Source organism: Pteropus alecto, unplaced genomic scaffold (assembly GCF_000325575.1).
Source record: "Pteropus alecto unplaced genomic scaffold, ASM32557v1 scaffold398, whole genome shotgun sequence".
Lineage (NCBI taxonomy): Eukaryota > Metazoa > Chordata > Mammalia > Chiroptera > Pteropodidae > Pteropus > Pteropus alecto.
The window spans coordinates 6,447,765-6,464,123 of record NW_006442497.1 but is presented as its reverse complement, the minus strand read 5'-3'; the positions used below and the strand labels follow the sequence as shown (position 1 = coordinate 6,464,123).

The following is a 16,359-nucleotide window of genomic DNA, read 5'->3' as shown; positions in this document are numbered from 1 at the left end:
TTGCTGTGAGTGGTAAATATATTCCCCTAGCCCAGTCACGGCTAACACTGAGTGTTTGCCACATGCAAGCACCTGTTTTAAGTGCTCTAATTGGTTTAACTCATTATGTTCTTAAAACAACTCTAGGCAGCAGGTACTATTAACCTCGAGAGCAGATAAAAATACTCAGAAAGGCAAAGAAACTCTCCCGAGATCACACATATAGTAATGGTTAGGGCCAGAAAACAAACTGAAGAAATATATTTTACAGCCCATGTTTTCCAGTGCTTCTCAAACTTTATTTGCTAAGTGATTCATTAAAATGTAGGTTCTCATTCAGCAGGTGAGGTGGAGCCTGAGATTCTGCATTTCTCACAAACTCCCAAATGATACTGATGAGGCAGGTCCATGGACAACCTTTTGAGTAGCAAAACTACTCATATGCTATGATGCCCCCTGGTATTTCTGGATATCTTCCCTAAGATCCCCTTCAAAGACTCTTGCCACCACACTCTTATGATCAGTGCTTTGATTTGATGAATGAAAAATCACAGTCAATTTTGAACACAGGCAAAATTCTAATTAAATTCTGCTCAAACAGCAATGTTTTGTGGCAAAGGATATCAGCTATTTGAAAAAGCAGTTGTGTCCATTATAAGCTATGGATGTTGTGGGTTGTTACAAAATTGCTTTTAAAATTTAAGTGCTTTCTGGGCCAGAAAAAAAATTCCCACCTCTAAAAGCAAAGTGAAGAGTTCCAATCTGAAGAATACAAGAAAGGATTTCTTCAAATATGAGAGTGAAGCATATTAGCTTTATTTCTTTCTCAGATCACTAGAAGAAAGGATGAACTAGAAACTAGAAGATAAGACAAATCTTCCTGTCCAGGGAAGGTCACTAAGGGCAAATTAAGACTGTCTACTTAATCAATCCAGATTCAGTGGCTGGAAACTAGCTGGCTTGTGAATGAGACAGAGAAATCGGAGCAGAGAGGGGTAAAGGTAAACTCCCAGGGGTGCTCTGGATACCAGGTGACCGGAATTTCCAGAACTGCAGACAAGGTTCTGGATGAGCCTGACTTCAAACCACGAATCTTTGGGAAAACAAAAAAGACCTACTCAAAGATGGTTAAAATACCAAGGTTCGATCCAACAGTGATCAATAATCATAAAGATTAGTTATAATGGTGCCTTTATATAATTTCCATAGCCTAGTGATCCTCAAACTCTGCTCCATATTAGAACCACCTGGGAAGCTCTAAACAGACTTTTCCATGCTTAGGCCACACCCTCACATCAATTAAATCACAATCTCTGAGGGTTGGGGCCAAAGTACCCTTAATTTTTCAATCTCCCCAGGTAATTCCAGTGTGCAACCAAATTTGAGAACCACTGGAATAGTCTTTCAGTGACTTCATTCATAAAATTAAAGAATCCATCTGGACCAGTGGTTCTTCACTCTTTCACATGTTCAAATCACCTTGGGCAGGTTTTTAAAAAATACTGATGGATCCCTCCAAATTCTGGTTAATTTGTGGGGTCTAGACACCTGCACTTTTAACTGCTCACCAGGTGATTCTAATGTACAGCTGGGTAGATAACTACTGGCCCAGATGTTTTTGCCAAGATTCCTTCCATCACTTATATTTTAAGCATTTATGATATTAAGGCTAAAATGCATCTTAAACTTTTTGAAAAAAAGGGTGTCTTATCTTTACTTTTAAATCAGAGATCTCTAACTTTGGAAGGGTCTGTGAATCCTCTTAAATCCTATGCAAAATGTTGGATCAATACATACATATTCACATATATGTATATTTTTCTAAGGAGAATGTCCTCAACTTTTATCAAATTCTCAAAAGACTTAACTCTATTACCTTAAGTCAAGTTTGTGATTTCCGAGTTAATAAAATTTAAGAAAATTCAAGAATGAATGGAAAATAAATTTGATCTCAGCAGCATGTTCACTGTAATTTTTAATTTACGACCCACCTACTGCCACCCAGGGGTCGCATATCCTTATTGCAGGTTTAGTTCAGAACGTATTATAGCCCGTCCTTTGAAAAGGGTAATGAATGGGAAGATTTCAGAACCAAGTATCAAAACAGAAGCTGCATGAGAGACTGGGGCCAGCACTAGGCTGTCTGGTAATGGTCACAATGAGAAATAACTACCCCATTTGTAGTCGTAAGGATACTGTCTACTCCGTTACTTGGGATTCATGTCCCCCTGTGGGTTAGGATATTAGGGTTGTCTAGTTCTACTGGTTGTTACCTTTATGCCTCAGTTTAAATCCTGGCTTTCACCCTTACAACGCTGTGTCCTTTGGAACATTACTAAACTTTTCTGTTCCTTCCATGAAAAGGAGACAATAGAAGTATTTTTAAGATTGCTATGAAAAACAAGTAAGAAAATACATGTAAAGTGCTCAGCATAATACTTGGCACAGAACAAGATCCCAAGAAATGTGAAGTTATATTATCGTCATTACTAATGTATTATTATTATTAACACCTTAGTGACCTTATTCAAGTCACTAACTTTCCTTGAGCTTCATTTATTGTTCCATACAATAAGGAAAATAAGCCCTGCTCCATTTCCTTCCTAGGATTATAGTGACAGTCAATTAAAAGAGTAGAAGGTATATTGCTATTACACGACGACTCATCATTTATCCAGGCAACCTCTAGAGCACAGGAATGGATCACCCTATAATACAGACACAATCCCTAACTTCTGAAAGTGCTTTTTGAGATTCCAATAGTTAGCAGTCTCTACAATGGACTGCAGCAATTTCTTGTCACATGCCTAGCACCCTAGGCAGCTTAGCCTTCTCTCACATGAGCAAGTGGGTGATGGTACTCCACCACAGCTGCTGCAAGCTCCCTTTTAGGTAAGAGAATTACCTCGGCCATGCACTAAATCACAGGTGCCATAAATAAACAGCTGTCCTCCAGCCGAAACACTCAATGGCTGCAGTCTGTCCCATGCCAATGCCACCCCAGGAGGACAGTCTCCAGAGGCCTTCACAAGCCCGAATGCCCATTAGAGAGTCACCCATAGCACAGGCTCCAAGACCTGCCCCATCAGAACAGTGACATTATCGAAACCTCTCACCAGTCGCAGCAAAGACTCAAAGCCATCAGTTTGCACTTACCTGGAGTCGGCTTGGCCGTACGCACGGGGGTGTAGTGGTTTTTGGAGGATGATCTGACTGGCGTGTTCTCTTTGGGGGAGGTATCGATAGCCGAGATTGTTTCTCTTTCACAGTGTGCTATGGGGATTGGTCCCTGTTGTCTCAAGATGTCGGCCAGAGCCCTAAACAAGGAGGAGATGATACAGTGAGATTCACTAAGCAAGTGTGCATGGCCACAAAGGGCCTGTAACATGTAGAGCTACTGGAGACCGAGCCACAGCATTCAGTTCTCAATAGTCACAGCTTCATCTGGGGATGGTCTCAGGGGGAACACAGGGTAGATGCTGCCATGCCTGAGGGTACAGGCACTAAAAGGCGTTGATTATGGTTTATTTAATTCATTTCGCATCAAGGAACTCTGAGCCCTTTCTAAAGACTGGCTTCCCCAAATCTGCCCCTAATTCCAGGTAGATATCTACATCAGCCAGCCAGCGGAATGCCACTGCAGTGAAGGGCTGACACTACTGGCCTCAAATTCAGTAGCAGGTTACTAATATCAGGGGACTAACTTCCCCACTGAAAAATATAACCGAGTAGCATGTGCTCTATACTGGTGACCCAAGCAAGTACAGCACACAGCTCCCACTGTCAAAGAAAGGTGTGATTTAGCTGCAAAGACAGGATGTACAGATAAAAAGATAAAGAAAAAAACACATGGATGGTTGAGACAGGGAACACAAGTGGAGCTTAAAGGAGAGAGCAATTACAAACACAGAGGAAAACAAGCACAGGAAGAAGGATATGTGCAGAGATGCTACTGTCCCTGAAGACACCCAGCCCCTCTGCCAGGACCCAGTTACCCCAAGAGAGTAGCTTTTATTCACTCAACACCTAGGCTCAACAAACACACCTGCATTTATTGAGGACTCAGCATGCATCAATCCCTGCAGAGACAGAGGTAAATAGGATACAACACCTGCCCTCTAAGGGCTCACAATTTAGGGGAAATCACTTGTCAACCTGGTTTCAAACAGGACTCCCTCTGTGGGTGTGACACATGAGATAGGCAGTGTTGATAAAAACAGAGACATGACAGGATACCCTGAAAAGGCAAAGATAAGTGTGAACAAGTCAAAAGAAACCACTATCTGGATATTGTAATTTTAGGGCCAGGTTCCCCGTGTCTGAGTGAACCCCTGTTTTGCATGAGCTGGGCAAGGACTCTTCAATCTACTCAGGGTATCCCTGTGTTGGGCGGGACAAGGCACCATGCCGCCAAGGCTGCTCTCAGCCAGCCTGGCCTACCCCAAGGCTTCATTCACAGTGAGATTCCAGCTCCCGTACTCTGCCCCACTGGAAAGTGACAATCTAGCAGTTTAAAAATGTGTTGTCTGAGACTGAATTGTTTTTCTTCCATTATGCTGCCTCTGACATGCTGAACCTTCCTGGGAGAAGAGCATCAAGCTGGCAATCTTATCATTCAGTGACATTTATACAGCAATTTCAGATTTTCCAAATGCTTTCCCCTCACTGGCTTTCCTTCTCTCAGGCGGTAAAGAAGGAGCAAACACATGGCCATCACCTCCATTCACTTTAGTGGACCAAGGAGTAAGAGAGAACACAGAAGCTTGCCAGTTTGGTAAAGAAATTCAGACAGGCCTGTGGTCTGAGTCAGAGACCTGAGGCTCAGAGTCTGGGAATAAGTAAAAAGCATTGTCCTAAAGGTCAAGAGATGTAGGTTCTAATCCCAGCTCTGTCACTAGTAAACTAAACCTTTGGGCAGATTTGTTAATCTCTAAAATTAAATTTTAATCTTTTTTCCCCATTAGCAAAGCAAGGGCTTATACTAACTGACTTCCAAGATCCTTTCTAATTTCAAAATGTGATAAGTATTTTATTTTTTAACCAAACATGCATGCAAGTTACTTAATTCCTTTATCCTACTGTTTATCAAAGACACCTTCCTACCATGTGAGCTAAAAGTTATAACAGAAATATAAACCAATGAAATAGGATTTAGAGCCCAGAAATAAACCTATACATCTATGGTCAATTAATTTTCTACAAGGATGCCATGATCATTCAATGGGGAAGGAACAGTTTTTTCAACAAATGATGCTGGGACAACTGAATATCCACATGCTAAAGAATGAATTTGTCCCTTACTTCACATCATATATAAAAATTAACTCAAAATGGATCACAGACCTAAATATGAGAGCTAAAACTATAAACTCTTGGAAAATATAGAAGTAAAGCTTTGTGTCATGGATTTGGCAATGGTTTCTTAGATACGACACCAAAAGCACAAGCAACAAAAGAAAAAAATAGATAAACTGGACTTAATCAAAATTAAAAACTTTTCTATATCAGAGGATACCGTCAAGAAAATGAAAGATGAAAGAAAAGAAAATGAAATGAATGAAAGAATGAGAAAAAGTACCTGAAAATCATATTTCTGATAAGATACTTGTATCCAGAATATATAAAGAACTCTTAAAACTCAACAATTGAAAAACAAACAACCCAATTTAAAAATGTACAAAGGAAATAAAGACATTTTTCCAAAGAAGCTATACATCAAAAGTAGCTCAACATCATTAGCCTTCAGGAAAATGCAAATGAAAACCACACTGAGACACCCCTTCACACTCACTGGGATGGCTCGAACCAAAACGAGTATAATACCAAATGTTGGCAAGGATGTGGCAAAATTAGAGCCTCCATACACTGCTGGTGGGAATGCAAAGTGGTGCAGGCCCTTTGGGAAACAGTTTAGCAGTTTGTCAAAAATGTTAAACATCGAGTACCATATGGCCCAGCAATTCCACTCCTAGGTTTATATACCCAAGAGAAATGAAACATATATCCACACAAAAGTTGTATATGAAGGTTTATAGCAACATGATTAATAATAGCCAAAAGGTAGAAACAATCCAAGTGTCCATAAACTGATGAACAGATAAACAAGATGTAGTGTGTTCACACAATGGATTATTATTATTCAGCCTTAAAAAAGCAATGAAAAATTGATATATGGTACAATGTGAATGAACCTTGAAAACAACATGCTAAGTGAAAGAAGCCAGTCACAAAGAACCACATGTTGTATGATTCTATTTGTAGAAAATGTCCAGATTAGGCAGTGACAGTTAGACAACTTTGTAAATGTACAAAAATCACTGAATCGTATATTTTAAAATTTAAGAATAAATTTTGTGCTAAGTGAATTATATCTCATAAAGCTGCTATTACAAAAGAAAAAGTTTATATTCTTTTACTTTCTTTTTCTTGCCTCCCATATTCTTATAAAGAATCTTACCCGTCTGGTACACATGAAGGAGTGTGGTTAAGTCTACTGCTTTTAGTAGGCCAAGGCTGAATCTACATCAGTCATTTTTCATGGTGATTTTTGTCCCCCAGGAAACATTTGGCAATGTCCAAAGACTTTTTTGGCAATCTCAGCTGGGGAGGGAAATGCTACTGGCATCTGGTGGCTAGAGGCCAGGGGTACTGCTAAACCTCCTATGTTACATAGAACAGGTCCCTCTTCCCCCCAAAGCAAAGAATTATATGGCCTGAAATGTCAATAATGGCAGGGGTGAGAAACACTGATCTACATCTACACAGCACTAGATGAAGTGGGTTTTTGATTAAGGCTCAATGCAATCTAGTTCCGCAGGTATCTACTGAGCAGTCCATCCAAAGATCGAACACTAGGCTAGGCTCTGGGACACAATGGAGCTGGGGACATAGAAATGAATGTTCTGAAAGAGGGAGCCTTGTCTGTTCAGGCCATTAGTGTATCCTCAGGTCTTGGCACACTTCCCAGCTATATTACATAAGCAGAGAAAGGAAAGAAGATGGTCCCTGTCCCAGCCTCTGTGGGGCTTTCAGCCCAGCATCACTTTTGTCCACAATGACAGTATAAATGACAGTTTCAGAGTACATTCACTCCAGGGCTCATCGGCCAAGGAGGATGTAGCAAAGAGATTTTCAAACTGAGTTCACCTCTCCCTGGATGGGGAGACTCTTGGTGCCCATCTCCTGAGAAACCTTGCAGGATGCAGGCCCCAAGAACTGAAGGGTAAAAGGAGGACACCTTTGTGAAGACATCAGGTGGATACCAGGCATGCCTGGATGTGGCTTGCTGCTGGAGAATGAGTTTTAGCTGGGTTGCTGCCAGGCTGTCTCTACCTGAAGGTAATAACCAGCACTGTATCCTCTTCAGGATACAATGCCCAGTTGGCTCAGCTGAGCTGGGTCTGCACAACCCAAGAGGAGGGACATGCTAGGGCAGGAATTCCTGAAAAGACAGGCTATCTGGGGCCAGGGACCCTGCCCTGTGCAGTCCCAGTGAGGAACATGGTAGCCAGGGTGGCCACTCACTCCCATGGGCTTCCCTGACTCCTGAACACCATTCTCCAAGATCTATCCTTTCCCCGTGCCTTCTGGCAACTAGAAAGGTGGCCCTAACTCTCAGACACTGTGTCCTCAGGAGCAAACCCTTCCGCCAGTTCCCCTTCCCTCAACTTATACTTCCTCTCCCTCATCTCCTCAGCTCAGTGACCTCCCTCTTCACTCCTGTTCCTTGTTCCTCTCCATCTTCCATCCCCTTCTCTCCAGGGTGCTTGATAAATATTATTCTAATTCTGAAATGTGCGATCCCAGTCTCACCTAATTAATTTGGATACGCCGGAGGAAATGGGTTAAGGCCTGAGCTACTTTCTAACCGCAGGAAAGAAAATTGGTCACTGAGGAACAGGGAAGTGGATTCTGTAAATTAGCAGGTGGCAGCTTTCAGGTCTGATAGAGGGGCAGAGACTTCGAAGTAAAGGAGAGAGGGATAGATAGACAGTGACAAATGGAGAGAGGAGAGAGACAGAAGGACAGAGGTAGAAGCAGATAGAGAAGGAAACAGGTGGAGAGAGGACAGAAATGCAGCCAACAGATGGAAAGAGAGTGAGCGAGTCAGAGACTCAGAGCCAGAGAGAGGTAAAGGGAGAGATTCAGGGATGAGGAAGTGAGAGAAAGAGACACAGACAAGCAGCTAGAGAAGAGGGGACAGAAGTAGAGGGACCGAGACAAGTAGGTAAAAGGAACAAGAGAGAAAATGAGAAACAGTTGAAGAGAAATTCAGAGAAAGAAAGTGATTCAGAAAGCTAGAGTCATTCGGAGGTAAAGAGAATCAGAGGGAGACAGAGATAGGCAAGCGAGGAGTGAGGACAGGTTCCCAGCTAAGTGCGGGCCCCCACCAGCCCTTCCGTGCCGACTACAGATGTGTCTAATTTAAGAACTTGAACTATCTTGCTCATTTCTCTGTTTGTTCCAATCCCTTCCTCCTCCAGTGCCATTTTTTGCTGCAATATCTGGATATATCAAACAAAAGAATGCTTTTTGCCTGAATTATCTGTATAACTGCTTTGCTTCACCACTCCCTTCGACACATGGCTTCCTTGGCTTTTGTGGATGGTGGCAGTCAGGGGAGAGTAAGTTAATTGGGCAGCAAATCTGAGCAGGCAGGGAAAACAGTCATTCTGATCATTCAGGCCAGGAAACTTTAGTGTTCTTCAGTGCTCGTTGTTTGTATACTAACGATATACATAACTGAGATACCATCTTATATTTAGTTAGTACTTAACACTTTCTAAATGTGTTTACCTGCCTTATCCAGTGTGATGTACATATTAACCCTGTGACCTTTGTAACTATTATTACCCCACTTTTTAAGAAGAAACAGACTAATCCTAGGACTAGAACATGGTGGAACATAAATTTGAACCCAGGGCTTATGACTTGAGTCTGGATGCCCCTCTGCTCACTGGGACTGCCTTTCACATACATCTCACATTCCTATGAATCTGCAGCTTGAACACATCATCCTGGTCTCTCCATCTGGATCTGCTAATTTAGCAAATGCCAGTTAATATTTGGGCATGGAGAAACAATTAGTAAATGAGTGTTTCAGGTCAAGACCAATAATTTATTTGCTTAAAACCTGGGTTAATGTTGTCAGTGGTCCCAAGAAAATGAAAGTATGTTTGAATTTCTCTAAGTGTTGAGTTATCTTGACACCAGGGACCAAGCCCAGTCAACATTTTGATGTGCTACCACCTGCATTCAAGACATGAAGTTTTTCTTAAAATAGCAAATGATTCCCCTAAACAATAAAAAGAATAAACAAGACCTTGTTCATAACTTTGCTTCATAGTCTTGCCTGCTTGGAAAATTAAAGGCTATCATTTATTAAGTAATTACTATGTGTCAGAAATTATGTTAAACTCTTATATGCATATTATATAATCTTCAAAACAACTTCATATGCCAGGTGCTACCATTAGCCACATTTTACTGACAAGAAAACTAAGATTTTGAGAGATTAGATATCTTGCCTAAAGTCACACAACTAGCAAGCCACATTTTACTGACAAGAAAACTAAGATTTTGAGCGATATCTTGCCTAAAGTCACACAACTAGCAGGTGGTAAATACAGATTTCAAACATACATAGTAAACTAGAGGCTGACTTTATATCATTGAATTATCCACTTATCCATTCGTCCGTTCATTTGTCCATTTGTCCTTCCACTCATTCATCCATCCATTTAATGCTCCATCCATCCATTCATTCATACATCTATTCATAAATCCATTCATCCATCTAACACTCCATCCACCTATCCATTATCCATCCATCCGTCATTCCAACTCTCTATTATTTACATATTTGTTTGTTTGTTTTTTCACTTACCATCTCCCTGCAATGGTTTCTGAATAAAATGTTTTAGTATTCAATCTTCAGTGGAAAAATCTACCCAGACAGGACTCAGCTTTCCTCAACTGCCTAGTTCTCTTCACCTTAGTGAGCCATCGACATCAACAGTTTTGACAGTGTTTACATTATTTTACTGTGCAACCTTTACACTAAATGAAATTCTGAACAGACCACCAATATACTTCACTAGACCCTTGCTTTTCATATTACCAAGGCGAAGAGTCAGAGTCCTGATCTACCAAGCTCTTGCCCTCCCCTCCAAGCTTCATGGAGTTTTCTTGTTTGAAAACAAATATGGCAAATGAGTGCCAAAAAAAAAAAATCTGGAATTTTTTTTCATTATCTTCAGTGGTAAAACTTAGATCCCCCCCAAGTTAAGTGGGAAACCTGGAGGCCTTTAGTTAATCTGGTAAGTCTTTTTTATCTCAACTAATGCTTTTCACATGGATCCCATGAATGTCACTACTCACTAAAGAAGAACAAATGGAAACCAGCCTCCTGCCTCTGCCATGCCTCTGGATTTCTGAGCCATTTAAATGCCATGGAGGGGAGAGAATAACTTTGGCTAGTATCCAGTAAGTTTTCTTGTGCTAAGAGCAAGCAGGCTGGTTAGTTTAGACCCCTAATCATGACCTTTCTCTTATTCAAGAGGAGTAGAAAAAAATTTACACTGTTGAATTGGTATGATAGAAGGCCAAATAGATGAACTAATCTATGAATAAGCTATTCTAGTTAATGTTCTTATTCCTAAGGACTAATGAGAACACTCTTGTTTTTTAAGAATTTTCTAAAAGCATTTTTTTTAATTAAGTAGAATATGCTGAATATAATTTTTTTAAAGAATGCAAAGTTCTTCCATAAGAGGGCCACCAATCTAATTTTTAGTTCCCTTCACTGAGGAAACTAAGTAAAATGCAGATAATCTAGGAAAAAGAGCTATACATGTAAAAACTGCAAAACAAACCATAGAAGGTTTTTTGTTTTTTTTTTCCCCAAAGTAAATCTTGGTAGTTACTTCTTTAGGACTTCCCCTACAAGCAGAGTGTAGACATACTGTTCCAGTTAAGTAAAGTATTATGGTTATCTGAGTCACAATTAACGGAGCTTTTCCTTGACAGTGACAGCCTAGGAAGAGCTAGTGTCCTCTTTAACCTCATCCTCATGCTTCTCTATTGGGCAGTCAGTCAGAGTGCATTAGTCTCTGAAATACGCACTCTGGACAAGTTAAGTGAATATATTTTTAATAAACATGGACCAAGGAGAATGGCTTAATTTAGTTCTCCTTATTCCTGGTTCTCTCGCAGTCCACTTGAAAAACACAGCTGCCGGCTTTGTGTGTGCACAAGACTGCTTTCCTCATACAGAGAGGCTCCGAATGGATGTGGAGATCTCTTTTGTTGTGGTAACAATGTTTGTGCATCTGCACTGAGCTGTTCTGCAGGTCTGAGTTGTCCCCGGCACAATCAGAATTCATCACGGCCAATAAACATCGCAGAACTCAGCAAGAGAAGGCTCAGTCTGCTTGCTTTGTTTTTTAGGCAAGCAGGGCAAGTCACTCCATCCCAATGGGTGCCTGTCCTGGGGCTGTGGCTCGATGACCAGCCATGATCTAGGCAGAGAGTAGATGTGCATCCCCTGAGGGGAGCGTATTCATCCCTAAAAGTATCATCTCCACATACTCCATTCCTTGCCTCATGAATCATATGAAAACTTACCTAGGCCTGAGAAATTCAGTACCATCAACACCAAGCCCAGACTTTTCAGAAATATTAAAGCAACCATTTGAAGGGTGGGGTACACAAAAAAAGACAACCCCTAATCCTTTCCACTTAAATTCATTCATTCATTCAACCATATTTTCTGAGCAATTACTTTGTGCCAGGCACTGCTCTAGTCACTACAACACAGAAATGAACAAAACAGGCAAACATTCATGTCATCTTGACATCACAATGGAGGAGATGGATTAGTGCCTAGGGCTGGAGACCAACCAATTTCCCAAAAGAAATCCTTAGATGTTTAAATTCTGTTTGAATGACTGAGATCAACATGTAGCTCTCGGCAACATTACTTGGGTGTTAGAACATAATCCCATTTCTATACAAACAACATTTGCAAAGGACTGAAAACTTAAAACTATGTCTCATGAGAAACAGACTTATAACTAGGGATGTTTACTCAAGAGAAAGGAATACTGAAGGGAGCCTTGACTGCCATTCAAACAAGACAAACAAGACAATAGTAGAAAGAATACATTCCCTCTGGGCTGCTCCACTGGGCAGACCTCACACTGGGGAAGTCAATGTTGCCCCCGCATCCCATGAAAACTAACTGAAATTGCATCTTAAAAATAGAATGGACTACTGGAGGTTTGGGGAGCCTTAGCTCTAGATGTGAGAGGAGAGGGATCTGGCGTCCAAAGGGAGAGGCATTAAAACATCTCATAAATCCCTTTCAATCAAGAAAGTCTGAATCCAAGGTGCTAAAAACATGCATTCCCATGAGGCCAGTTGCAGATAGCAGTCTTATGAATGGAGTGTGCAAGACAAATGCATTTTCTGCCACACCCTAGGGCTGGTGCAGTTAAAAGTACAGGTATAGATTGTTTTTTCGAACCTTCCTGGTGTGCTGAGATTAGAATGAGCCAAAGAAGAACACACCTCCACAACTTGATAGCCCCCATCCCACAGCCAGGTTAATAGACCATAGTGGGGTCAAGGGACTTGCCCAAGGTCATGGGGACAGAAAATGATGAAAGCTGGGATTAGCCTGGCTCTTATCTCAGCTCCCAGAACATGTTCTAAGGCAACAGTACCCAACCTTTTTGGCACCAGGCAGTGCTTCTATGAGAATCTAATACCTGATGATCTAAGGTGGAGCTGAGGTTGGTGATGCTAGCACTGAGAAGCAGCTGCAAATCCAGATGAAACTTCACTTGCTTGCCCACCGCTCACCTCCGACTGTGTGGCCCAGTTCCTAACAGGCCACGAACCAGTACTAGTCCATGGCCCGGAGGTTGAGGACCCTTGCTAAGTCAAAGAAAGATGGATCACAACTTCCAAAAGTGAGAAAGGGGGCTTTGCTAGGTGTCCCTCAAGAGCCACATAAGCAGGCAATGTTGGAGAGGTCAAAGTCCTTTCTATAAGGGGTCCAGGTGCTGTCTAAGTACACCCTGTCATATCCTACAGTAGGTGTGATCCTGGTCTCATTAATTAAAACAGTTGTGTTGGGAACAATGATGTAGGAGCAGGCTCCTTGGGCAGCACAGTCAATTGAGAAAGAACAGAGGGAGCAAAGACAAAGTTCACTGTCCCCTAATTTCCCAGAGACAAGGCAAGTTTTGCTAAGTCTGCCCCCAGGTTCCTAACCTCTTTTGCTCAGCTGGTCATCCAGTAGTAGGAGAGAATGAGGCGAGCTCTCATCCTGAGGCTGTGACATAATTTGTAACAGAATTCTCGAAGCCAAAAGAGAGTTTCTAGATTCTAAAAATTCAGAGAAATACAAAAGAAAAGAAACGAGAAGAGGGGAAATTAGCAGGAGCCCCAGAGGAATTAAAAAGGGATTCAAAGCAGCCTACAGTCACCAATTCATCAGAAAGAGGGGCAGGCTAATCCCAATCAATGAAAAAGACATGGAAATTACAAAACACTGAAGAAAATGCACTTTTACTGCCGCCCAGGCCATTGCAGAATTACAAACTAGGCTGAAAAAAAATAAATAAAACCCTGATCTTTGGAGAGCTACTTTATTGAATAGATAAAAATGATTTGTAATTAGCATGCCAATTGTCTATGGAAGAGCCTGCTTGAAAATAATCTGTCATTCTGCATGGTGTACGTGCCCTGCACAGTCTTGTCTGAGCTATTAATCTGTTCATCACAGCTTTTTTTATCAGATAAGAAAAAGAAAAACAACTCCTCCCAGGTCCAATGTGAGAAATTTTGAATTTGCAGAGTCCAAATTGTTGTAGTTAAGCAGGACAAGTTCAAGAGAGAGGGGAAAGGAACACAGCTCAACAAAAGTGAAGAGGAATCAAAAGAAGGACAGATGGAGAAAGAAGTGACAGTGGACAAAGACACCAAAAGAAACAAGAAGGAGCATTTTAATGATGTGACTTAAAAGAGAGAGAAGTGACAGATCCTCTACTAAAAGATCGGATTCTCTCTGCAAACCTTTGAGGGTGGGGGAGGAGGCACTGGCACGAGGTAGGTAAGAAGCTGGCTGTTGACACTCGATCTGAGAACAGAAAAGCTGTGCGATTTCCCATAGCATAGCCTTCCAGGCTGATGGGACAGCATTCCTGGGAAAGTTCAGGCAAATGTCTCAAGATGCAATAAAAAGTCAGAGAGGGTCAACTGCTAGTCCAATGGTAAGGCTGGAATCCAGATCTTCTGCAGGTCCTGGAGCAGCCTCTGAGCTTGGCCTGGGCCTCCAGACCTGCCATTTTAGTGCAGTGGGTGAATATGATCCTACCACCCTCAGCAAAGCTGCCCAGACTATCAAGAGTTCCCTATTGATGGGATCTGAGGCTGATTCTAGGACCATAGAAGAGAAGCTTTCCTGGCAACAACTTATTTGCTATTATGGGGTTTGCCCCGCTTCCCTGTTCAACCCCTAGGGATAACAGCAAAGGTCTGCATTCCCAGGACCTCAGAAGACTCTGGAACACACTGTCTGATGCCACTTAAAATGAAGAGCCATTCCTCCTGCCTGGGCACTCCCTCTCCACACTCAGATCCCTCCTCAGTGGGACAGTGAGACCGGAGGGAGAGGTGACTGGGTGGAAAGCATACCTCCCAGAAGAGGATATTTGGCTAAGGGAACCACAAATATGTCCAAAGGACAGATGTCCTAAGTAATGAGTCTTTAATGCCGGAGCTAATGGGAACAGAACACGAGACCAAATGCCAAAACGCCAGGAATAATGAGAGTGTTTGTGAAGCCTGCAGAAAGCAAGGACTCTTCTCCCAAATGCCGGGGAACAGGGCCAAGGTTGTAGCCACCCAAAACCTGGTCAGAATTCAGCCTCCATGGGTCTTTAGACAGTGGTAGTGGCTTTCTGCAAAGAGGATCGAGGGTTCCCCCAGCCTCTTGCCAAGAATGGGAATGAGCCAGGGTGAGGACTGAAAACACTCCTCAGAAACTCCACCTCCCTGGGGAGAGCCAAGGAAATGGTTCCCACACTCAACTCAATCAGATGAGTGCCCTGGTCAGGGACCGCTGCCCTAGGGTTGTGGAGAAAGGAATATGAGCCCTACCACTGACCACCCCAAGGTCATAACCACCACCAACCATAATGACAGGAGCCTGAGAGTAAAACCCAGGACTTCTGCGGTTTCCCCAGGATTCCTTCCTTTCCCATGCCTTTCAGGACAGAGGGCTTAAAGGCACAAGAAACAGAGCAAAGAATTAGGAAACAGGGCAAAGAGAATCAAGACCGGAAAAGAATAGAACTAGAGCAGGGAAGTAGAAGCGAGCTGGCTGAAATTCTGTGTCTTGTGTGCACAATGCTAGATGTTATAAATGGGGCAAGGAGGGGACATATGATAAATGGAGCTGTTTGTGAGCTGTACATCTCAGTAATTAAACTGGGAATAGCCCGAGGTCCATCCTCTCACCCCCAGATTGCTTATTTTTTATAGCTCCCATATTACTCTTAGGAGCTAGGACTCATGCAGAATTGCCCTGGAGTTCTTTCAATACTGTAAAAGGTTTTGTGTTTTTTGTTTTCACAATTAAAACCAGGGTGTTTCATTTTGTTTTCATTTTTTACATTTTCTTTGTATTGCCCTCACTATCCTCAGCCAATACAATCCATTCTTGAAAAAGAGCCCTTTTACCACCCAGGGCTCCTTCGCACCCTGCATGCAATGTAAGTGAGGGCCACCGGCCCAGTCCCACAGTACCCTGATCAGTAGGTCATTTATCTTCCCATCCCTTATGGTGACAACCTGTCCTAGGGCACAGGCAGGTGGATCTTTGATTTCTCAAGTAACCTGAGTGTCACTAACTACTTACACCCGGGAAGGTGAGAGCTAGCTGCCCTGTTGGCCCCCAAAGAAGATGAAGACAGGCAATGTGCCAGCTGTGTGACCTAGGGCAAGTTACTAAACCTCTTTGAGTTGATTTTCTCATCTGTTAAATGAGGACCTATACTCAAAGGGTGATGGAAAGATGCTGTGTGACAATTCCAGTCAAATACCAGGTATGGAGCAAGCCTTACCTGGGAGCTCTTATGAGTGTTTCCCTATCACCCTCCTGCTTCATCCATATGACTTGAGTCCTCATATAACTGAGCTCTCAGGTCCTCCTCAACACTGGCTTTCTGGGGTTGCAGGATTATAAGGTTGTGTAAGCTCCTAGGAGACTGAGTTCTCCCCTTCCTGACACTTGAACAGAGGCAAGCGGGATCTCCAGCCACAGAACAGGACTGACTCCACCCAGAGTGACCAAGAGTGCCTTGGTGGTGG

General features: G+C 42.4%; 1 protein-coding gene across 1 annotated transcript in view; it reads right to left on the bottom strand.

The window, feature by feature from the left end:
• SHISA6 (shisa family member 6) overlaps positions 1–16,359 on the bottom strand; it is a 275,677-nt gene that overhangs the window by 244,920 nt on the left and 14,398 nt on the right. The window contains exon 3 of the mRNA XM_015597372.1: positions 3,136–3,296. Within this exon, the coding sequence (XP_015452858.1) occupies positions 3,136–3,296 (161 nt within the window). The remainder of the gene's footprint in view (positions 1–3,135; positions 3,297–16,359) is intronic.